This window comes from Dermacentor variabilis, chromosome 10, assembly GCF_050947875.1.
Source record: "Dermacentor variabilis isolate Ectoservices chromosome 10, ASM5094787v1, whole genome shotgun sequence".
Classification (NCBI taxonomy): Eukaryota; Metazoa; Arthropoda; class Arachnida; order Ixodida; family Ixodidae; genus Dermacentor; species Dermacentor variabilis.
The window spans coordinates 16,350,030-16,375,696 of NC_134577.1; the positions used below are offsets into that span (position 1 = coordinate 16,350,030).

Below are 25,667 nucleotides of genomic sequence, written 5' to 3' on the forward strand. Positions count from 1 at the left end.
ATGGTGCACCTGGAAAGCAAACGGTGCGGTCAACCAAACTGCCTCTGTCGCAATGCTGTGCTTACGTCGTCAGCCGAGATGTGAGAAAATCCGGCCGTTGTATCTGGATAATGCCGCAACAGCTGATAGGGCAAATGAGATCTGTATTCCATTGGCGTCTCAGCACAAGTTCCCTCGAGGCGGGCATCGAAGCGACACTGAAATTTTTGCGTACTGCGTCTGATCCCGTTGCAGAAGATGAGCACTTTTTTACCCCTAATTGTGCTTAACCTTTATTTTTGGGTATTCACCGAGGCAAATATTTCCTACAAGGAACTAAGGTTCAGGACAAAGGTAAGAACTTGTTTTACTCCTCTTATTATTAAGACGAAACGTTATTTGACTCTTACCCGGAGTTTGGCGTTCGCCGTTTCTTCGTCGTATCTATTCGTGGATATTTGGTGGAATACAAGTACGATCAAACGGGCTTGTACTATGTGTACAAAGTAACTTGTGCCAAAATTTAAAAATATGGAAATGCCACGTAACGCGATAGAACCAAGGTAATGTTAATTGTTGTCGCTTGAAACAAGTCGGTCTATTCTTTTGTATTTTGCCTAATTACCTAATTAGTTACAATATAATGTGCATCACCGACTAGTCGCATGCCACAGTTTCGTGTCTTGTTGTCATTCTTTGAGGCTTGGGAAAAAAAAACCTTTTTGTACCATGTAGACACGCTTGAGAGCAGCCCGATACCACTGCGCAAGCGCTCCGTCACGTGGCTTTTTTCATACTTCGCGGGCTTCGTGACTATGTGAGAGGCATTGTAACCGGAACAATTCAATAGGTTGTTTCTGAAGGTGCTCTACAAATCTGCTATCATACTGGGTGTTCTCAGCTAATAATTAAAGAGTTGGGTAATTTAACCTAATTAATTAGTGAGTTACACGGAATGAGTTACTATAGGCTATTGCGAGTGTATACGTTCGGCTCGATTCGCTTCCGACGCGCCTTTCATTTTAAATTCTTGGCTCAAGTTATGTGGGAAACCCTGTAGGTATGTGACATTGTAACATAAGGTGCAGAGAAGCCGTGATCATTGCGGTGCATAATCATAACCAATGTATGAGCTTACAGATTGCATAGGATGAAAGTTGGCACATTTGTACGAGTCGCTCTTAGTTGAATAGCGTTTATTTAAATGCTTCACTACAAAAGCTGTAGAAAAATTCACTAATTATGTTTGAAATAATTATCTTATGACATATATTGCAATTTACAAGTTCTAGCGAGGGAGACTGCCAGGCATATCCTCTTGAACATAATTGTGTGGATGACACTACTTACGAGATATGCGCCGTCAAACATGCCAGAAAAGTTCGCTGTCGTTCCACTTACTTTCTTAACAAAGCGCCGTTTTATGCATTTAATCAGAAAAATAGCTGGTACGCCAATGCATTTCTACGCAAAGTTCGGGAATTAATATCCTGAAAGTGTCATCCTGAAAATTCGTGCCAAGTGGAGCCGCCTTGCGAACTCCCCGGCTAGAATAGGTGAATTGCAATATGTGCCAGAAGGTAACTAGTGGAAAACGTAATTAGTGAGTTTTTGAGAATTAGTCGATTATGCATCTTTTTGTGGGTGAAAGTTATGTCCCCCTCTTTGAGTCATGGACTAGAATTGTGCTATCTGCCACAGACAATTGTTTCTTTTTTAAATTTTGAAAATGCTCGCCGAAACACCCGGTATATAGATTATTGTTGTTTCGGAACAAGAGATTCCAAAAAGAAGGCGTGAAATTTTTTTAGAGGCTAGGTTAAGATATCACGAACATATCTTTCTTGTTGAACTTTTATGCAGGTGCTCTAACCACGCAAATACTTGTTTTAAACCGTAAAGTTTACTTGACAGAAGCGATGCGAACAAGCTTTGAAGAAAGTTTTAGTGCCGGAAAAGCCATTGCGACAAACAGAGCATCTGAATCCCGACAGCCTGGGTATAAGGGTTATATATGTACTGACTAAGTTACTTGCAACATCATAAGTCCCGACGACTGCTTACAGAGTACCAAATAACTCACTGTGTAGGTTAAAATCGATAACTGCAGGTAGACCACTTTGCGTTCCACAATAACAAGACCTTCGAGTTGCGCTACCTACTGGACGACAGGTACTGGGATCGCGACGGCGGACCCATCTTCATCTACACTGGCAACGAGAACAGGATTGAAGTCTTCGCAGAGGCCACGGTAAGCTACTTCCTTGGGCTTCCAATGTTACGGAATGCGGGAAGCTTGCTGAGTGTCGTTAACGTTCCAACTGTTTCTTTACGTACAGGGTGCCTTGTGGGAGTGGGCTCCCGAGTTCGGCGCCCTCGTGATTTTCGCGGAGCACAGGTTCTTCGGCCAGTCCCTTCCGTTCGGCAACGAATCATTCCAGGTGACAAAGCTATTTAGATCTGCTATGGTACTAGATCATGATACTCGTTCTCCAAACTGAAGCAACCGAGCAGTTCTTCCCAGGAGCGTTTGCTTGCCACAGGAGGGGTGATCGTCAATGCCGGGGCTTTTGTTATTATTATTGTTTTGAGGCACGGAACGATCGCCTTTCCCTTGCCGCCTATAACCGATCGCTGCGTGCGCAAAAAGAACAGAGCGTTTAAAGAAGTGGTCCTTCGCCGATAGAGTTTCCTATCAATAATCGCTAGAGGAAACTCCGGCACTGCCATCGCTCAGTCATACCATGGGAACGATGGTTAGTACATTGGTTTGTCTAATCTTTGTTCTTGTGGCTTCAAACTTTCTTAAAGCCTTATTTACTATGCTTTATTCGGCTTTAACGACCTTAAATTCAAAGCAACCCTACCTTTTTTTCTTTTAACGGAGAAAGCAATAAGACTTCTCGCAGGTACAACTATTGCGCAATGTTGCATCTAGAACGCACAATTCTTCCCGAAAATGGTCAGTTAGCAAAGTTACGAATTCGTTTGAAGAAGGAGAAAGTTTAGGTGCGATTCCATCTACTAACCACCATTCGCATGTTGGATGAGCCGACATACTTGCAGCTTTGGTAGACACTAGCGCCAATGTATCGTCTAGCGATTGAAAAGAAAAATACTATGCCTTCGCCTGAGGCGTTAGTGAGGCAATGGTCAAAAATGCATAGAAGGACCACCACATATTTTGTTTTCGCATGCCGTGCAGTGCACGCTGCTAGAGCGTACGGAGATGCAGGCCGGGTCCCCGATCACGCACTGCGTTTGCTTTGCGAGGGCACCCGCACTTATTTTAATATATTCGCAACCCTTCATTGTATAGGTGCACATGATTATCGCTATAAAGCCCGTCCTTTGCTCTCGAGGTTTCGCTGTCGCAATCTTCACAGTACGCCGGTGTATACGGAACCATTGTTTGCAACCGGAACTGCAAGTTTGTCTATGATACCATTGTAAACGAGTATCTTAAATATGCCAGAGATAGAAACCGCGGGCGCCTAAAAGTTATTCAAACTAAAGTAAGCTCTCGAAAATAGGAGCACTTTTAAGCACAGTGCATGCTTTTCGTTTCTCTGTTGCTGTCACCACCGTTATGATTACTAGGCAGGCTTTGTGCCCCTTCCGGCGGCAGTTCCCAGCCTGCTCCTCGCTTTTCCTTTCCTGTTAAGTGCATAGATGTGTTCAAAAGAAATAATAATAATAATAATAATAATAATAATAATAATAATAATAATAATAATAATAATAATAATAATAATAATAATAATAATAATAATAATAATAATAATAATAATAATATGTGTTTCGAGAATTAAGCAAGATGAAATTGTGAAAATGTCGTATATGCACGACAGCTGCATGTTGCCTGTGGTGCTTTACAGCACTGGGAATGTACACGTACGCGGCGGTCACTTCTGCGACATTTGTGACTACGTTAATAAGCAAGTTACGAAGTCTACAGGGGGTTAGATATGTCATCATGAGTGACCAGTGTGTAATGACCCGAAAACCATCCTGTTTAATACTGAGGTCACCACAGTCGAATTATAGGCGGAAAGGAAGGGTTCGGATGTAGATATCAATAAGATTACTATCAATGTTACCGCTGAAATCTAAAAAGTGTCATATAAATGGGCTGTTGCCATTGGTCATTCGCTGCACAGAAGGAAGGAAGGAAGGAAGGAAGGAAGAAGGGGAGAAGAAAAGGCAGGGACGTTAACCAGTTTAGCTTAACCGGTTTGCTACCCTACACATGGGAGCGGGATGGGGGCGATCAAGGATGGGAAGATAGAGAGCACATAACACAGCACACACACCGTCAGTTACAGTCCCTCACTCTTGCTCGGTACGTGACATCACTGTCACAGCCGCTTGTCCAAGCCCCGTCTCTTTCAAAAACCGAAGTAGTCCCTTCGTCGCCTCCTGCACAGACATAGTGCTTAACCAAAGGTTCAGGTTCACAACATCTTACTAGTAGCCGTTGCTTGCTTGCCAGTTAAACGTCAGGCAAAACTTGCCTGATTGTAATGCTCGCCTTGATAAGTGACGTCGCTATCTCTCCCGCGTGTGCGTATTCATATCCGTTCATTGTTTAGGGCGGCGCGGTCGCCCCCTACGACAAAACGGAGGTACCGATCAAGCGTCACCGCCTGCGGAAAGCAATGCGCGCATTGTTACACATCCGTGCGGACGCGAATGGGCAACCGTCGCCAGGCGCTGCCCGTATCTATTGAATGCGACCAGAGGGCTGCTTGAGTGCTCTACACAGCAGGGAACAAGTCTGCACTTTTCTTACGATGTATAACACTTGCGGTTTTGCGATTTTTACGTTGTCATTGATTGGGCTTAACAAACGCAATATCTGCACGATAACTGCATTCGCTGTTCTTTATACGCGAATGAAAATAAAATAAAAAGCATAGTCACGTCATAATGGTTACAGCTTTTCCTTCTCACATAACACCAATAAACATATAAGAGAGCAAAAGTCACAAGTTCGAAAAGTCATGAGCGGGGTGAGTGACAAAGCGTAAAGGGCCGGTTTCTTCGCCTGTATACGATCGATTGGTTCATAGATTGATTGCTTCCTTTGATTGCATTTTTTTTCAACGCTCAACCCATACACTACAGAGCCCCGACAAGCTGGGCTACCTGTCGAGTGACCAGGCCTTGGCTGACTATGCCGACCTAATTCTGCACATCAAGTACACCTTGCCCGGAGCCGAGAAGAGTCCCGTGGTCGCGTTTGGCGGCTCATACGGTGCCATGCTCGCTGCCTGGATGAGGCTTAAGTACCCGCACATTGTCGAAGGGTGAGAATGCTTATTCATTGAGTGACGCCTGTGAAGTGTTTAAGGCTGTGCGATTTATTTTCCGCTAGTATAAATTGTGATCACGCGTGATCTTACTGACCTGTAAGACTGATTTTAATGTCGCATATGTGGCAACTGTGACAGTTGCGGACGGAAGTCAAACTATCAAACATAACACAAACGACAACTATGACAAGTGTTTTAAAGCAAGAACTGCGCTCGCGATAAGAAAAGCAACCTGCTCGGTTGAAAATATTCAGGCGTTGCGACAATTCTGCGCTTGAAAGTGCCACGAACAAATAAATGGCGGACTCACAGCGTATGCTGAATTGAAAAAAAAAATTGTGCCTGAGTGCGCTCGCATATATCTCAAGGCCTGCGGTGAGAATCAACAAATAATGCTTACTAAGGACAGGCCATAATATTATTGACTGAAACGTGAGTAGCTTGTCTATTATTTAGCTTTTTAAAGAACATTTTGGCGGGAATTGAAAGAGAAATTGTATATTAAAGCTTGTTTAATGCGGTGCCACAATTTACTTATTTTACATGCAGGGGGCTAAGAACTTACGAGAGGAGCGGCAAAATCCATTATAGCAACAAACATGCAACAAATAAGCAAAAATAACATCAGATTCCATGCCAACCGTATAATGTTATCCAATGCCTCTCACAAAGGCTTTATATGGGCGAAGGCGGAAATGCCTCTAAAACGTTTCTTTCATTCCTGCAATATTTTGAGAAAAAAAAAATACTCTCAAGGATTTGCTAACGCAGGGTTCATTTCAAAACGTATACCGCTTATTTATTCAGAACGGCATGAGTTGGGATTGAGAAACTAGTTTGTCGCGAAAGTACAATTTTGTATACAGTAACTTGTGAATCAAACTGAACTGTGTTATGGATTCTATGTAATGCTAGCGCATGGACGTGCTGGTTTACCTTAAAACTAGTTTATGCTTCAAGTAAGATTACAATCTGAAAGGGCGAATTGCTCTTAGCCCTTTCAGAGTGGTTTCAGGAAAACACTTTATAGAAGTCACTTCTGGGCCGATATCTTTCTCTATGGGATGGAAAAAAAAAGAAGGCGGCGAAGTATGCAGCGCCGTGGAAAACGCAGCTGCACAAAGCATGAGCTACGACGCATTGGTTTTATTACAGGGCTGATGGTTAGAGGCATCGAGCTCTAAACCGAGTGTTCCAAGCTTTTAAACCCACCAAGAGAGAAAGAGACAAAAGAAGAGGCGAAATGCAGAGCTGTTAACATGTATAAACCTGCTTGACGTAGTAGTTCTGCGGAAACCCGCAAGGTGGAGAGAAGTAATGAATAAAGGGAAAATCAGACATCCAGCCGTTTGTAGCAATTGCTACAAAGGAAACCCATACGGGTTCCTCGAAAGAAAAGCCTCATAGTTGAAGAAAAATTCGTCATGGTCCGGGGCTCGAACGCGGGACCACCGGCTTCCCGGGGCAGCCGCTCCACCATCTAAGCTAGCCGCCTGGTTAGCTCAAGATGGTAGAGCGGCTGCCCCGGAAAGGCGGTGGTCCCGGATTCGAGTCCCGGACCAGAACGAATTTTTCTTCAACTATGAGGTTTTTCTTTCGAGGAACCCGTACGGGTTTCCTCTGTAGCAATTGCTACAAACGGGTGGGTGTCTGATTTTCCCTTTATTCATAAACCTGTTGTCGGCTACTCTGCAATGAAGGTGGGCGAGGAGGGAGGGGGAGGGCAAAATGAGTCAGGAGTCGTACTAAACAATTAGCACACTGCGGGTGTATTAAATGAACACCGTTCAAAATAAGGAGCGCCTACGCCGCAAAACATGGCAGAGGAGGTACACTGCACGTTACCACATTCATTGTCGCGACCACTTCTGTCTGAGTTGCCATCAAGTTTCTCTGTAATGATTGTCCCAATTTTTTCTTCATCATCCAGAGCGCTGACCTCTGGCGGGCCGTTCAACATGCCACCAGGTCTCGCTCCATGCTCAACCTACAGTGAAGCGGTCACTAAGGCCTACAGGAGCGTGTCCGAGCAATGCGTCACCGGGATCCGTAATTCGTGGTCTGTTATGGAGAGACTTGCTTCCACAGGTACGCACGAAGGTCAGAACTGATGACAAAGACACGTCTGCACTTTCAGAGCGTTCTGCTGCTGTGGCACCTTCTTCGACTTAAAGTAATTTCTTCGTTCTGTCCGAGAAAAAGTAATTACAGTATTTTTTTCCCGCTTTACATGTTTTCAAACAAAGAGCACGCGGCGCCGCATAGTGATGACGACAGGCTATTGACGCTGTAGGGAAATAGATTCCTGCTTCGTTATTCGGTTAAAATAAGGTTCTTGGGGTTTTACGCACCTAGATTACGTTGTGGTTATCAGTAGCGCCGCATAGTCGGGGACTCGGGAGTAACTTTGTCCACCTGGGGTTCTTTAACGTGCAAACAATGAACGCCACGCGGGCTGATGTTTCTTTCATCTTTTTTTTTTTGCATTTTGCCCACATCGAAATGCGGCCGCCGTTGCCGGATTTTGAATTCACGTCCTTGCGCTTATCGGCGCAACGCCGAAGCCTCACCACCACTACGACTTCGATCACCTAACGATAACCATGGGAATGAAGCGCCTCAGAACTATTTCAAGCGTAGCTAACTTTTCTAAAGAAAGATGGCCTCGCATAGCGTTTGTCACAGTCGCGTTACCTACGCCTGCAAGGTTGTGTCACTCGAAAGGAACGGCCTACTGCTTCGAACATTTGGAAACTGACGGAAGCAACGCTGCATGCATCTTTGAGACGTCATAATGTGCTGCTTGCACAGCATATATGAAAAATCAGCCCACAGTTTCCACACGCACATTCACAAAAGCGTCGGATCTTGCGCAATTACTTTGATGGTAATAGCACTGTTTATATTTTTCACAGAAACAAGTCTGTACAGTGAAGGAAACTAGAGCTGGCCCCAGAACGTATGCTAGCCGAATGCATGTCGCCATTCGCATGGTCGTGTTGAAATGGTTCATGGTTCGGCTCATGCCTCTGTACTATCGACGTCGTGAATGTAAACAGCAGAATAGCCGAGACAACAGTCAATAAGGGAACACTACTAACGCCATCATGAACTTGTGTCCGGATTGGCCGGTGCAAGGTATGTTTCACATCGCACTGCACATTGTTGCTGGGACAGAAAACACGCCCAGCCTCGATGGCACGTAACCAGTCATGCATTCTTCTTTTGGCCGCCTGAGTGAGGCTAAAAATAAATATTATAGCCACTTCGATGACCAAAATTACAATAAATATACGCAGGGTAGGCTCTGGATTAATTTTGGCCAACTGGGGTTCTTTAAGATGCACATATTTAAATTTAAGTACACAAGCGTTTTTGCATTTCACCCCGGTGAAAATGCACCTGCTGCGAATGGGGTCGACCCTACGACCTTGAGTTCAGCAACTCAACGTCATTTTATTTATCCCACCTTAAGTTCATTAAGTTAAATTAAGTCAATTTCCTGCGCTGATGGACGCCATCCGGCTCCTACACCGAGTCTCTACACGACGGGCGGGCATGCGTGAAGACAGTCTCGTGCGCCTTGTCCAGTCGTTCGTGATCAGTCACATCGCCTACGTTGGGGCCTACCTCAACTGGCACGTCACTGACAGGACCAAGATCAACACGCTGATCAGACGGGCTTACAGGACGGCACAGGGCTTAACAGAGACCACGAGTAAGGCTCGGCTCCTGCAGCTCGGCGTCCATAACACCCTAGAAGAAACAGCCGAGGTGCAGCTCACCGCGCAAATCGAGCGCCTCTCTACCACCAAGACGGGCCGCAGTATACTGACGTCCCTGGATTACAACCCCCAAGTTCCCAGCCGGCAACCGTGCGAGATCACAGATGAGGCGCGGGCCCACATTTACGTGGACCCCATTCCGAAGAACATGCACCCAGAGTACAACCAAGAACGGCGGCAGGCGCGGGCCAAGGCCCTCATCGAACAACACGCCCAAGACCCGCACGCCCGGTACGTGGACGCAGCGGAAGCGGGAAGGCTTCGCGGAAGTGGTCATTGCGGCGGCTACCGGCACCAAGGCAATGGCAGCGAGCGTGCGGTGCACGAACGCCACAGACGCTGAGGAGGTTGCCATCTCTCTTGCGATGACCGAGGCCGAGTGTCGCACCGTGCTCAGCGACTCGGGGAACGCCGTGGGGAACTTTGCCAAGGGGCGAATATGCAAGCCGGCGGCCGCCATCATCGGCAAGCTCTAACTTCAAGAGCGCGGCAGCACCGTCCGTATCAAGTGGTTCCCGGCGCACGCCGGTGAGTGTGCGTCCTCACCGAACCACAACGAGACGGCCCATTCGGCGGCGCGAGCGCTTACCTTTCGCGCCCCCGAGAGTGACCGTTCCGTGTGGTGGCTCGAAACCAAGGACAGATTGACCAGTTATGCCGAAGTAACCAAGTGTTGCCTTTTAGTTCGACGGAAAATGCCGCCTCCCCACCCGGTACTCAGTCGGGAGGAGGCCGTAATTCTAAGGCAAATACAGACCGCGTCACTCCTCGCCCCCGCAATGCTGCACGTGCTTCACCCAGAGCTCTATCCGAATGGGCTGTGCGGTGTTTGTGCAGCGGCTCCGGCGGACCAATGGCACATCATGTGGGACTGTGCCAGGTTCCCGACGGCAGCTACCTCCAGGACTTATCCGCCCGAACTTGAAGGTGCACTGCAGTCTCCAGACAAGGACACACAAATATGGGCCGTCCAGCAGGCCCGGGGTGCGCTCGTAAAGCACAAGCCCCATGACCCACTACAAACCGGCCCAACTGGGGTAGTGCAGAGTAGGGTATAACCCCGTGTCGACGCTTGGCCAGCGTCACGACGCGTTAAACCGTCGTTTGCCGGCACTTTATTAAAGTTATCCCTATCCTATCCAATCACACCTTACAGGCCCATGAGCAGTACACAATGGGGGGAGGTGGGAAGGAGGGTAGGCGTACAGTAGTACACGCTGAATAAATAGAAAAATACAACCCTAGGATGTGTCAAAATATAGTTGTAACTATGGTACGAAAGTAATTAATATAACAAAAGTTTATAACTTCACTTGCTACTAAGTATAGTACGGCAAGCACACAAAATAAACAAAATTACAAAAAGGAAAAGGACTGCAATCATGCTTACCGGTTCATAATAATACGCAGTGTTATTTTAGAATAGAATGTAGGCCATTTTTGTCGATAAATATTTAGCTAGGCCTGTGCAGACGGCATCAAAATCCATTACGTCCCAGCGAGATAACGCGGACATTTCACGTTAGCAACGCCACTTCTCTTTCGTGTTTGCGTCTTAATATTCTTGCTTACGAAGCGTCTTCTCGCGGTTAGAGTGACTATTTCGGCGTTGTGAAAGGGTAATTTACTAACACATTATATATATATATATATATATATATATATATATATATATATATATATATATATATATATATATATATATATAGTGTTCCTTTAATCTCATCGTGATGTGTGCTGTCGATTTCAGAGGCAGGGTCAAGGTATCTGCAGGAAAAGTTCAAAACGTGCCAGCCGCTGCATCCGAGCAACTACACAGTGTTCAGAGACATGTTACGTGACACGTACGGCGTGCTGGCGATGTCAAATTACGCTGATGAGTCCGAGCTGGTGGGAACACTACCGCCAAATCCTGTCAAGGTGGGGATTCTTTGCCTGCTCGCCAAATTGTTTCTGTTATTGTCGCTTCTTCAGCACTAACTACACGTAACGGTAGAATGGGCATTAGATAGTACTTGTCCGCAGAAACAAACAGCATCTTATTGAAGGCTTACCAACGATCTACCAAGAAATACAAACATAGAAGTGTTATTGTAACATAAAACACATTCGTTCAAACGTAGGGAGATAAAGTGAAAAACGAAATTCCGTAATTAAGGAGAAGTGCGCTAATTTCTAGGTTCTAGGTTCTTAAATTTTTTTTTTGCACGGGTGTTTTGTTGTCCTCTCCCAAAACAATGGCGCCAATCATACTTCGTGAAGTCGCTTAATCGTATCTCTTAACATTACCATTTGCCCCCTAATAAATTGTTGCCCTTGTAGTCTCGCTCGTTAGCATTATTACCATCGGCTAAATTAAGTATACTGTAGAGAAACAGTCGCACCCACAGTTCTTTCATTACCACCGTACATTCAGAGCAGTGTTTGAATTGGATCTACCCTTTATTCGGAAATTTCCCAACTTCGATCATCACCTTAACTATTTCCCTGTCATCCTTGATCCCTCTCCAACATTAATGGCGCCTAATCAGCAACTTTCATATACCATTTAATCTAGGTTACAAGCATTACATGACTGACGAAACTCAAAATTTTTATAATGATCTAGTCAACTCCCTTTCAATCGCTGATACAAGGTGTGTATTTCTTTCTTCCTATAGATACGCAAGATTTTAAGTCTTTGCAATATCTTAATTACAGCCATCATCATCATCATCATCATCATCATCATCATCATCATCATCATCATCATCATCATCATCATCATCATCATCATCATCATCATCATCATCATCATCATCATCATCATAATCATCATCATCATCATCATCATCTTTTATGTCCACTGCAGGACGAAGTCCTCTCCCTGCGATCTCCAATTACCCCTGTCCTGCGCCAACCGATTCCAACTGGCACCCACAGATTTCCTAATTTAGTCGCACCACCTATTCTTCTGCTGTCCTCTACTGCGCTTCCCTTCTCCTGGCACCCATTATGTCACCCTAATGGTCCAATGGTTATCGAATCTGCGCATTACATGACCTGCCCAGCGCCATTTTTTCTCTTAATGCCTATTAGAATATCGTCGATACCCGTTTCCTCTTTGATCCAAATCGCTTTCTTTCTGTGTCTTTAAGTTATGCCTAGCATTATTCGTTCCATAGCTCTTTCTACTTACATACCTTTTGTATAATAAATTCGCACTCATTGTGTTTTTTTGTCACTTCTTTATAGTTGCCTGACAACAGGATAATTTATTAGAGGTAAGGCAGAACGGTCACCCTGAGATAGTATGCTCTGGCCTGATACTCTGCACACGAGAAGAAGGAAAAAGAACAAAAAAGAGTTATGAAAGATCATAATGGGGACAGGAAGATAGGATGCGTACGTACAATAACAACGTAGCGCAGTGGTTGACTTGTAGTCTCGAGTCTAGTCCTGTGTTCTTCAAATAACAGCAAGAACTGCTACAAGTGCTCTTGTCGACTATGCAGTTACACATTGCGCCAACATAGTACATTACGACATTGTTTGCCGTCCAATGCCTGCTAGCGCAGCCCACAAGTTTCTGTCGCGTAAGTAAGCTCAGTGTGTTGATTATGCGTCCTTTCTGTTCAAGGACACCGGCTTGGTGCTCTGTACTGCCTGAAGTGTCTCCCCCTGCGCGCACCATTTGGACTAGTGGTTTACGCCATCCCCTCATCCTTCTTCCCCCTCCCTCCTCACCGTCGTATTTTTACAGGAGATATGCAAGCACTTCATGAATGTCTCAAAAGGGAAACATGGATTGGTGGACGCCGCTGCTAATGCTATGTCGATGTTTTTCTCTGAGAGGGAGGGACTACCCTGTCTCGACGCTTTACTGTACGAGAGAAACCTCGACAGCTATAAGTTCCTGGTAAGCCATGCAGTACTTGTCGCTAATAAGTTCGAATTATCCGATATATTGTGACTGTTTACGTTCTTAATTCCTCACATTTAACGGCATACCTGACGCAGCACTGTATTTGGCGTGGTGTTCGTTAGAAGTGTGCAAGTACCGGACGCTCTTAATCCAGCGCTTGCAAGGCTGGAATAAGCACCATTACTCGTCCGCAGCCTTTTATTCGCACTGAAGCAAAAAAGGCCGCGATTTACTGCTAACAAAATACTGCGACCTACTGTTAACGACCACTGGTCCCTGGGCCATACAAGGTGACTTCAGCACGCATCTCCGGCTATAAGGAATCACCGACATCGGCTGCAGACGGCAGAACGAAGCTGCCCCCCTCATCAGTTGGGCACGACATATAGCAGCTGCTTGGACTTGACTTTGGCGTCAGGGCGCTCCGCAGCACACTGTGCTGTGTGTGCAGGCTTGTACACGTTACAGAAAAAAACAGTAACCAATTACAATTACTTTCCTCAGAAATGAAACTGGTTACATTTACCAGTCATTTTTCCACAAGAACAATTCAGGAATTACTCAAAAGTAATGAATTACTTATTCGTTACTTTGCTCCTGACTCTTTATAACATTGCACAGATACCGCGCACACAACGAGCTGGCCGGGCACACCCAGAGCGGCCTCTGCAACCCTTCCTGCATTGCTTAATTTCGCTAAAAAGTGCTTCTCAAGAACTTTCGTCGTCGCTTTCCCTCGTTTTCCTTCTGAAAATTTCAGCAGCGAATCTGAAACCGCGCTCAATGTGCGCGCTGCAGGGTACGGCAGTGTTGTCACGTACAGACATCTTGCGCCCAAGATTGGCGTTACTCAGCATTTGGGTCCTTTGTGAAGTGCAACGTTTCATTGTTCTTAGATGGATTTGAAAAAGACGCACCCGGTTGGACGAATGAAAAGCCGTAAGAATTGCCCGTTGGTGATTCATCAGCTATAACATCCAAAGTGGCCGTCGCTGTCAAGACATACCAGCACCGGTTTAATTCGCCGGCCAACACCTGGTGCACCGTTAATATAAGGAAACGAATATTGAGCCCCCGTGTCTGCTCGTTCGAGAAAGAGAGAAGGGAAGGAGAGGAAAGGCAGGGATGTCAACTAGACTAAACAAGCGTCCGGTTTGCTACCCTACACTGGAGATAAGTGAAAAAGGGAAAAGAAAGAAAAAGAGGGAGGAGGAAGCACCGAGTGCCCGTTCGAACATGCTCATAAGACGAGGCTGATGAGTTGCACGATCTAGGGCGCTCGGGTTGTAGTCGCCTAATACAGCTTCCCGAAGCTGCGTCTCCTGTTTCAGCTGATGTCGTCAATGGAATAACTAATTACATGTGCTTGGTTACTAAGAGAAGTGAAGCTGTTGCAGTGAATGTTACGTAGTAAAATATGTGTAGTCGTCAAATTACAAAATTGCCAGAAAATGTAATAGATTACTTGTGATTAATTAGATGTAATTCCTTACATACAAGTCTGGCTGCGTGCACACTCAGTGATCCCTCTCTCCCTCTTACAATTCTTCTTTCCCTTGCCTTCGGTGTAGGGTAGCAAACCGGATGCTTGTTTGATAAACCTCTCTGCCTTTATTGACTTTGTTCTCTCTCTCTCTCTCTCTCTCTACATTTAGTAAACTGATTTGCCTTGCAGTAGGCTTGTCCTTTTGGATTTCTGCAGGTTGGCTTTGTGACCTGTTCACTGCTAAGCAGCAGTCAGCGGTGTTTTTAAAAGGCCAACTGCAACGAAATTTCACACTGGCTAAATTTGTTATGAATGCGTAGTACATACCACTGAAACAATTTTGACAAAGCCACGGGGCTGGTAATTATATTGTCTATTTTTGTTAGTGTTATCAGCCTACAAATAACGCCTAAGCAAGAGAAACGTGCACCTGGTTGTTGTTGCTATGACGTAAGTTCCAGCACGGCTGCCTCCTAGATATTTAAGCGTGCCGTGGGTAGCCGCTTTATCTCGGAGACCCCACTGAGGGACCGCGCGTTCTGTCATGCGTCATTTCCGGCGAGGGGCACCAAAATTATTGTGGGACTCCAGATTAATTTAGTCCTCATGTGGTTCTCTAACCTGTGTATTTTAACGTCAAAAGAAACAAGAAAAAAAAAGAAGAAAGAACAACGTCTCATGAAGCGCCAGTAAAACGCTGTTTAATCATTTTGTTTATTTAGGCATTTCGCTGTTTGACAACTCATCAAGAACGCAAGAGGGCGAAGTGCTGTTCAGTCGCTATATCCTAATGCAGTTATGTCGGTTTATGTGAAGACAGCAATGTTCAAGCGATTCCGTTGACGCTGCTTATGGACATTCTGAAGCATAAAGAAGCTGCGGCCTGCTTAACCTTTTCATTTGCTATAGCAAGTTATACTTAATGTTCGCATTGGCGCCATTTTCTCGGGTAACTCATGCGCGTCATGGGGGGGGGGGTGTAATAAAAGTAAAGTTATGAATGGGAGAGACGCGAAAAGGCGTAAAACGCAAAACAAAAGATGGAAACAGGCAATAAACCTGCGGTATGCAAGTAACAAGGTTTCTGAAGTCTTAGCTTCGGGAACTTGGCATCGTTCATCAAATAAAGATTTGCCTCTCATAGAATGGCAATCCGTTATGTATAGATTTCATCCTGGGCTCATCCTGGGCTCGTCTTGCGTGCTTTTCTTAATGCAACTCTATTGCAACCGTGATAAATTTGTTGTAGAAAGTTCGATGTATACTCAATGTGTTCTTAAATATATATTCCTTGTCCTTTTTACGTAAAACAACTTTTTTTGTGCCTATGTCACGGCCACTGCCAGAAAGAGGGACGGAGGTACCTTCAAGCCAGTCATTAACGGAATTTTCTGCTTGTTTCCCCACAACAATATTTTCACATTACGGCGAAGCAATGAATGAATGAATGAAGTACGTATAAATGAATATATGTTATCACAGTCTATACGTCCCTATCTCAAGTCATTTTAATCTCAGTTCTATGCAAATAGCCTTCGGAGTTTTTTTTTTTTCGCCACGTGGGAACACACCAGAGAACTGGATATCGTAATGCCATCAATCTGGTGCCTGTATTTTTTTCTTTCTTTTTTTGCTCCAGACTTGCAACGAACTGGTGCAGCCGTTCTGCGGCAATGGCGTAAGCGACATGTTCTATCCGTACACGTGGAATGCATCAGCTGAGAGAGAAAGGTGCCAGGAAAAGTTTGGCATCACACCGGATTTTTACAGAACCGTCATGATGTTCGGAGGGAGCAAGTTCAGCACAGCGACCAACATCATCTTCAGGTAGGGCGCAGGAGGAAAATTTACTCTGAGCAAGGGGGCGAGCGTAGACGGCTAGAATTATTACGTTTTGGCGATTTAGTCGACCAAAATGGGAACCTAGGCTTTTCTACCCTGAAGGTTCAATGATTGCTAAGGATATACTTTATGAACCAACGCACCAATTTTACTCACGTGCTGTAACTGTATGAATGCTTCAAAACCTCAGGTCGTCCCCGTCTCTTTTTCTTGTCCCTCGTGTTCTTAGGCGCCGTTTGCCGCTGTATGAATACGGCCCTTGGACGAATGGTAACTACTTCAATCACCCAAACTAAAAATTACCATGCTATACCATATCGTCTAGTACTGCAGAGTGAAAACTCTATTTATTATTATCAACAGCTGTGTTGAAAAATGTTACGCCGTTTAGACGGCACTGGCTGCTCTTATTCTCTGAATTAAGTTATGTGCGCCTAGCTTCGCTCAAGTTTCAAAGAGCAAACAAAAGAATATAATGACAAAAGAAGTGAGTCTCACGCACACAACATAAATACACAAGTAACGTTCTTTAACAGTTCAGAAAACGCAGATTCCTTTGGAAGTACAAACTACGCCACTCGTTAAGTGCCTATATCGTATTTTAAACCCTGTTATCTGATAGTTTACCATTGGTGCCTACGATTTATTCATGTTTTCTTTCTCTTCATTCCCAGCAAAACGTGTGTACACAATTGCAGAGTAATAGAGTTCAGAAGCGTTCACCTTAAGCTACCGTAACGCGCACCATCTCTCTTGCTTTTCTTTCAGCACTGGCGAACTGGACCCTTGGTCAGCGCTGGGCATCCAAGAGCCTCCGAACGACGACCTTGTTGTGATCAAAATACCCGGCGCGGCGCATCACGTCGACCTGCGCTTCGCGTCTCCGACTGACTCGCGAGCCGTGAAGCAGGCCAGAGTTATCGAGAAGAACTATATACGGCAATGGATTTCCCAGGATCCTCCACGGTCACAACTAAAGAAGGGGCCTCGAGTCATCACTCGAAGAGACAGAACCAGCTTCTTCAACGCGTACAGGTTTTAGAATTGTTTAGAACAACGGTTTGTCCTCGTGACTTTGCGACAGACCATGACTTCTAGCTAGGAAAGGGACTCAGGGAATATCCTGCAAGAGGTGCATCTCGGACATTTGCAATGTAGTTTTTCTTTTAGGCATGTGGACACAGGTATCTCTGTCCACGGCAATCGATATCGCAAATATTCTCACAATAACGGCCAGTTACCTGCTTGTCGCTCTGAGCGTATATGCTTAGAACATCGCCAACGCACAGGTATTTTGCCTTCTGCCTCATATAGTCGGAAAATTTGCAGAATCCTCGAAATGCCGCCACGACGGGCTTCTAACACAGACGCGTTGTAACAACCAAGGCACGGTACACGACTTATATTTATACGCACGACAATGGTTGTACAGACGCGCTCAGTGTTTCACGTTCCACAATGATGTCATCCTGACGAAACTGGGCACAAGATCAATAATTTGTCGGTGTAACAGCCGAATATGGCGGCACCCGTGAATCGAAAAGAAATCGTCCATATATAAATGGTAAGGGCAAACTTCACGAGTAAATGTTATATTTGCTAGTGAGCTTCCAGACCTATAGTCGGACACAACGTAATACGACAAGAGAGGCTTGCCCAGATGACCAAAGCGCGGCAGCCGACTGCCTCCGCGACTAAAGAAAAAGTCCCGCTGACGCGACTCGGGCAAGTTTGAAGCGCAGGCTGCCATGTTCTCCGTCGGCGGAGCCATCGGCGGCATAGAGTTTCTCACTGTAATACCTAGAGGGAAATCTGGCGCTGCTGCGCTGTGGTATGCATGGGAATGCCAGTATATTATGACTAAGGATTGGCATCGTTCTCGGAGAGCCAGGCAAGCACCGTTCTGTCTGTCACAATGATTAATTTTCTACTAAAACTGTACGTAAAAAGTTGTTTAGCTTTATTATTACCCAAAAACATGTTTTGTTTAACTATGAGAACTTGTTATTTCATGTACAATTATATGAAACGTAAAAAGTATCAGCGGGCCGCTAAAGTTGGAGGACAGACGATAAGATTCGTGCTCGCTTTGGAACAGCTTGTCGTCTGTTCTTGCTTTTCTTCGCTTGGTCATGCACTGTAGGTGAGTAAACTTCACTGGAAGATGTAGTCTGCGTGAATGAAAACATTTTACGAAGATTTTACTTGGAGAACGCGTTATTTGTGTAGCCATATCCACATTTTAGACGAAGCCTCTCACAACGCCAGCCAACACAAGCCTCGCAGGCACATATACCGTCATTCCCATGATGGCACAGCGCCCCTTAGGAAACGCCCATAGACGGTGGCGCCAGATTTCCCTCTAGGTGTTATAGTGAGAAACTCTATGATCGGCGGTCGGTCCGGCTCATGACGTCAGCCTAGAGTGCTCGTCCATTGGTGGAGGCTCGTGTGCACCCGCCTTTGAGGGGCAAATGCTTCCTTCTAAAGTTGTAGCCGGCTATAGTGCACATGCGACTTTGAGCGATGTGAATGCAAGGAGTGATTCGGTGCTCCATCTGCATAGATCTTCCTGATGAGTTCTTTTTTCTTCTTTTTTTCGTCACTGAGGTGAAGTAGCTCGTTAGAATACAGTACTGTTAGTCTTTAATATTCACTCCCGTTTCTTCAGTTTATACGCTGTCAGAGAAGAAACAAATGTGACAAGCATGTCCTGAAGCACGTATAAGGCAGTCCACATACATACCGTTATCGTTGCATTAATTAGGTGTTCACCACTTTCACAATTCATAAAAAAACAAATCTTAGAAATGAATGCGCGCAAATGAGCGTATAAAAGGTCCTGACCATCCTGCCTCTACGTCGTATTGCCACGGTGTTTTGCCATTATTGTTATTGTACTCATAAATTTTTATCACTAAACTAAAGCTAATTACCTTTTTTTTTATACTAGAATAACAAACGCGGAGACAAAGATAATTTCGGGACACACGCACGATATGGATTCGCAGCTGTTCATTTAGTTTTGCTTTAGTTCACATGACAAGTCGCACAAGCAAGCGGAACTTTTGGGTGTGCCAAGCATTTTTGTTATTATGCAGAGGAAGAACTGATGGCAAAATTTATAGTTTTGTACAATGGCGCTTTGTCATGGTTTGTTATACACGGTGCGCGTACTTTGTCAGGTTGCCTTCCTGCCTTGATTTGTAGAAATAGAATCAATAAAATATTTAGGCTGTTCACCTGTAACTGTTCTGCAGAATGCAAGACCAAGCGCAATTTACTACGTTCCTGAAAACAGCCATACGACGCAAGTGTAGCTCGAGTTGCAGAGGGTGAACAGGGAAGCCTAGGTCGGAGCCAAGGTTCTGAGAAGGCAATTTTTCCCTCTTCTCCTCAAGCACGTTCAATACGATCAACTCTTCGAGGGAGCACCTATCTGGTCATAAATAATCCTAACTTAATCCCTGCTACTTTATTACGAGAATAAAATACCTGATAGTATACGTTAGTCGGACGCATATCGAATAAAATATAGACCCAATGCCTTAATGCCATAATTCAGCTGCAACTGGTAGCGAATACTAAACGGCTCCCTTCAACAGTGGACCATACACGTTTCGAACAACAAATGCCGTCTTGAACTTGAACTTTGTCAGGGCGCGCTGGCGCAGGACCAATCGGACTGGCGAAACATTGTTGCTTTGCTGAAGCTTCCCTTGTTCGCCCCCTGGTGGTCAAGTTGTTTTGATAAATTGCTGTGACGCCTTTGCTTTGCTTGAATACAGCTCGATAAGAACGCACAATACTCAACACTACGTCGCAAAAAATAATAAAAATGCCGAAAATTTGCACTTCTTTTATAGAAGTAAAATGCCGACGCTAGGTTTTTCAGCGCTGATATTACTTCGATGTGTTCTGTAGTAGCTGGACTTCACACGCCTCGAGCACCCTTCCCTCGATATACGTTATCAGTATTTGAGCAGTGGGTAAAGTTGCGGTTAATGCACGTCAAAAAACACCCTACCGTTATTCTGTATTTAAGCATTTGTTTAGATTAGTTTGGCTTTACGAAATTATATCGCCGCGCCGAGGCAAAATACTAAACAAATACGCTCGACCTTGGCTAAGGCTCCACGTTGTTGAGGTGAGTTCATTGCTTTTTTGACTCTATTCATTTTCTTAGGTTAAGCATGCAGAACTTTATTGCACAGGGACAAAAAAATATTCGGGACGTTTTCATTCAAACTGGAGGTGCGGTGATTGCGCGACTCTTTACGGCATTCACACACTTGACTGTTAGTAAGTTGCAGTTCGAGTACAAAACATGGCTCGCATGAGTGATAGTTTCGCATCCGCTACCGAGTAGGACCGGAGATGGGGAGCGCGAGCAGCGCGACGACCTTCTAGCATATGCGGCCCGCAGGTGCCGGAACAAGTTTCGGTCGAAGCGGAGATAAGTGACCCATCATCGCGGAAGAGATGGTTCCGCGTATAGCCAATTATGTCGCGTGGCCATTTGTAGCAGCTCCCGTGTGTTATATACACCTAGCATTCCGGGCGAACGTATACGTTTGTACTTGTTTGTGTTCGTGCATGCAGCGGAGGTTTCTCGTGTAGTAGGTCAGTAGGCTATCACCTTACCGGTGCCTGTGTAGGCCGCACACGTAGGAGAATTTGTTCTCGTGAAGTGGGATTGCTCCTTCCTCAGTTATTTTATTGCTCCGTCTATTCTCTAGCCCTGCAAAATCAACGTGCATGAAAGAAGTTGTGGGAATATGCACACAAATAAAGCAGCAAGAAGTGCCGTACAATACCGAAAGGACACTTTCGAGCACGGTTGCTGATGATTTAATGTTGGGAACAAAGTCAATATCTTCAAGGAACTGACTTCAGAAATGAAAAAAAAAGAACAGTTGCACGTATGACGCTTTAACTTAGTTATGGTTCATTTTGAAACATAAAAAGTGACAGAAACATGTGCGATGTCTGCGTAAAAGAAAAAGATCAAAATTGGACTGACCAACACAACAGTTCTTTTTTTTTCATGGATTAAGAAGGAGTATGAACAAGCTACAATAGTGCGACCAACTGCTTATCTAAGCATTATCACGAAAAGAGAACAGCCAAAACATACAAACCAGTACAAAGCCATGCCGAAAAAAAAAGCATTGGTGAAAGATTTACTGACGCCTATACATGCGCGCAAGTCATCAGGACAACACCCATAGAGCTTAGCAAAGCAAACCAAGCGACCGCGTTCGCGACGAAAGAAACAGGTCCCAGGTAAAAAAAAACAAGCAACTGGGGAGGCGCAAGACACGGACGCTATTTGACCCGAAGCAGAGCTACTGAACGGGAAAGGATGTTACGTTACCTGCCCCAGGCACTACGGCGCCATAGACATTAAGTCTGCGTCCAAGACCACACGCCGTTTGGGCAGTCGGTATCTCAATAGTAGCCTGGTCAACTTCGTCTTGTAAGGGACCCTACCCATGGATAGTATGTGGCTGTTCGTTGGATCGTTATTAGCACTCGCTGTCGCGGAGACGGTGACCACCGAGCAGAAGTACAGGGTTGCGTACTTCAAGCAAAAGGTAAGCGATTCTTGCGAATTTTCTGGGCAAATTAAAGTCAGCGGATTTTTCTTATAAACATCTTTGTGGAACAGTATCCGCGAGGACACTGTGACTGGGTTTCTTATCTGCAGAGAAGACGATAGTAACGTCAACTCAGTTGCGAGAACCAAACACGCTCGTTAATGCTGCGAACGCCACTTGAGTTAGGGGTATTAGGTATCGTAACAGGCAGCAAAGAGGTTAAAGCTCCTACTAAGAATATCAGGGGGGGTCAGATTTTGGACCAGTTTGAATAACGCACTGCTTTTTAATAGAAGTTCCTGTGTGGCGTAAGTTCGTAGCGCGATAGTAAGCGGGTCACAGCGAGGGCTCCAGGACAATGAGTGTGCAAAAATCAGCTGATTAATCAGTGAGGCAGTTATTCTTGAAGACTTTGTGTTACATATAGTACAATTCAATTTTGGCGTTTTACGTGCCAGAACCACGATCTCATCATGAGACATGCCATAGTGGGGGACTCCGGATTAATTTTGACCACCTGCGATTCTTAAGGCGCACCTAAATATGAGTACACGATCGTTTTTAGCATTTTGTACCCATCGAAATGTGGCCTTCATGGCCGGGATTGCAATCGCCACCTCGAGCTCAGCAGTTCAATGCCAGAACCATTGGGCCCCCACGTCAGGTTTATGTGTAAAGTATATAATGTTTTTTTTTTGTTACACTCTGCACCTCTTTTTCAGTTGTTCGTCAAGAAGATGTTTCTGTGTCAAATAATGCGTTAATCGCTACGTTTTGGTTTCGTCTCTGTGGGCCACATATTGGCTAAAGAGTGTTAAAAATAACACGTTATTCAGTGAAGGTGAATGAGGCTTATTCGCAAGGTATTATGTGCACATTGCACTGTTCGGAAGCCAAAATTTAACCGCAATAAGTATGGAAAGTAACCCAGCCTCTGGGGACACCACGCTGCTCTACGCTTCTTAGTCCTTTTTCAGGTTGACAATATGCAAAGTCACGCTGTGTAGGCACGTAACCTTGCTCCCTCGCACGTATCATCAACCGGTTGTTCGTGGTGGGAACTACTACTAACGCCCAGACTTCAAATGCATGCCTATTTGAAAGAGATCTGAATGAGCAGAAAGAATTTTCTTGCAAAATATTAAAATTGCCACTGGAAAAGCTGACGTTTAGCAGAACTGCGCACTATCAACGTTTCTGCTTCAGGTGGACCACTTCAGCTTCGGCAACCGGGATTCATTTCGTCAGCGTTACCTAGTATACGAGGACCACTGGAACAGGAATGGCGGTCCTATTTTTTTCTACACTGGAAGCGAAATGAACGTCGAAGTCCTGGCTAACCAAATGGTGAGAGAGGAATGCGCGCATAGAATTTACCGTTATAAGATCACCGCTAGAAAATTACAAAACAATAATATTGGATTCAGTGCAGAGGTATAGATGAGAAAACGGTACGTTCACTTTAATGACAATGGATAACTCCCAACAAGATAGTAATTCACAGGAACGTGGATGCTTGAAGTGATAGACGGTACAGAAAAATGAACGTCGCTGAAGCCACCGTTTTGATAAACCGACTTGTCTTCATCAGGGCAATTTTCAGAAGACAAGACTTCTTCGGCAAACGATGGCTTCGGCGCCATTCCTTTTTCGACCACTGTCGATCCCTTTAAACAACCTTTCCAGTTACTTATGAAGAATGGAGCATAAGAAAGCTAATCTGTGAAATACATCCCTTCAGTACGCCAAACTCTTTGCCAAATATAATAAAAATAGCAAATTTATCTAGAAGAGCTGACGAACATGAATTATGTGTGAAATACCATCGCTATATCCAAAAAATCTCGCGATCTTGACTTTGTAAGCCACACTAAAGTTGTTTTGATGAATGTTTGCTTGAAATTTTTGCAGGGCATTATGTACGACTGGGCAAAGGACTTCAAGGCTATGCTGGTGTTCGCAGAGCACCGCTATTATGGCGACTCGCTACCCTACAGTGAACGATCGTTCAGCGTAAGTAGGTAGCAGGTCTTGTTATAATTTTAAACGGCCGGCTCAGAGCACCTTGTTCGCCTGCAAAGTTAAATAATTCTGGGGTTTCCCGCACCAAAACCCCCGTCTGATTACAACGCAGACTGTAGTGCAGGCACCGCATTCATTTTGACCACCTGGTGTTCTTTAAAGTGCTCCTAAATCTAAGTACACAAGCGTTTTTGAATTTCGCCCCCATCAAAATGCGGCCACCATGGCCATCATGACCACGATCAAATACGCGACCCGGAGCTCAGCAGCGGAATGCCATAGCCACTGGGCCACCTGAAACTCTGCATAAAATCCGTCTGTTACAAAACGAAAATTACGCTGGCCACGTGGTTATTTGTTTTTGCCATCTGGCTATTATAAAAATGCTAACTTAACCGCACTTTGCATTTTACACTCGCTCAGTACTTCTAGATTGTAGAAGAAAAGACTGGTATTTGAAGTATATCTCATGAATAACTAGACGATCTTTCCAAATATCTTCCGAACAAAGGAATACTACCCTGGTTTTACAAGGTGCAAATTTACCATATAATATATCAGAACTTAACTTGAAGTAAGGCTTTGCGTTTGTCATCCTTTTCACGACACGTCACGAAGCTCGGCGCTGCGCTCTGGAACATTGTTTGACGTGCAAGCTAAAAGCTACTCTATCTTTTTTTCTTGCACTTCTTCATTCATTATGTTGGTCACAGTCTAGGCAGAGGCGAGGCTACCTGACGACGGAGCAAGCACTGGCCGACTTTGCCTACCTGATACAGCACATCAAAAAGACGGCACCTGGCGCCGAAAAGAGCGTAGTGGTGACGTTCGGCGGGGGATATGGCGGCATGCTGGCTGCCTGGATGCGCGTCCGCTACCCGCATCTGGTCAAAGGGTGAGTAGACAGTCTTTCTTTAGGCTGATGTCACGACTTATACTACACACGCGAAACACTGAAACAAAATGCCTTACAATCAATCAATCAATCAATCAATCAATCAATCAATCAATCAATCAATCAATCAATCAATCAATCAATCAATCAATCAATCAATCAATCAATCAAACAATCAATCAATCAATCAATCAATCATATTTAACACTGGTTGAATCTTACATCTAGACCTATTTCAGCGAGTTCGCGAAATACAATGGCAGATCGCGGGCCGCCGAAGATAGCATATAATTTTTTTTTCTGGAAACCAGCCTAAATGCAGCCACATCTGGCGGAAAACTGTCATTGCGGTTATTACGAATAACGCTGGATACAACGGAAACTTGACGTAAATAACGAAAACCCACGGAACAGCGTCTCATATCAGAACAAAGGCTAATTTACTGGTCTATATATATAATGTTTCCCGGGACACTGTCTCATCCGCAGAGCCTACGCCTCCAGTGCACCCATCGCGTACTACAGCAACGAGATTGCGTGCGAAAAGTTCCCGCGCGCCATCACCGACAGCTACAAGAGCCAGTCGCAGAACTGCGCCGCCAGTATCCGCAGGTCATGGGCCATCATGGACAAAATGGCGGCTACAGGTGAGCTTGTGCAGTAGTACGTGCAATACACGGCAGGTGGCCTGTTGGCATTGCTTAGGGTCGCCAACACTGCATACAAATACGGGCCAAAGGGACTCACGAGAGGGAAAACCCTATTTGACCCGTTTCACAAAAAGAGCGGGGAGGGTCGAAGCTGCTCCTGCCCCCGTTAACAAGGAGACGGCCGAGATA

At 45.0% G+C, this 25,667-nt stretch overlaps 2 protein-coding genes across 2 annotated transcripts in view; both read left to right on the forward strand.

The window, feature by feature from the left end:
* On the forward strand, window positions 1-19,553 carry LOC142560017 (lysosomal Pro-X carboxypeptidase-like). The gene is made up of 9 exons (XM_075671761.1): window positions 1-333; window positions 2,090-2,230; window positions 2,319-2,420; window positions 5,107-5,288; window positions 7,225-7,382; window positions 10,830-10,999; window positions 12,822-12,977; window positions 16,109-16,296; window positions 17,080-19,553. The coding sequence occupies exons 1-9, from the start codon at window positions 238-240 to the stop codon at window positions 17,351-17,353; spliced, it is 1,467 nt and encodes a 488-aa protein (XP_075527876.1). The 5' UTR covers window positions 1-237; the 3' UTR covers window positions 17,354-19,553.
* LOC142559912 (lysosomal Pro-X carboxypeptidase-like) overlaps window positions 19,449-25,667 on the forward strand; it is a 10,403-nt gene continuing 4,184 nt past the window's right edge. Inside the window, exons 1-6 of the mRNA XM_075671601.1 lie at window positions 19,449-19,464; window positions 20,298-20,458; window positions 23,118-23,258; window positions 23,823-23,924; window positions 24,647-24,828; window positions 25,318-25,475. Coding sequence (XP_075527716.1) covers window positions 19,449-19,464; window positions 20,298-20,458; window positions 23,118-23,258; window positions 23,823-23,924; window positions 24,647-24,828; window positions 25,318-25,475 — 760 coding nt within the window. The remainder of the gene's footprint in view (window positions 19,465-20,297; window positions 20,459-23,117; window positions 23,259-23,822; window positions 23,925-24,646; window positions 24,829-25,317; window positions 25,476-25,667) is intronic.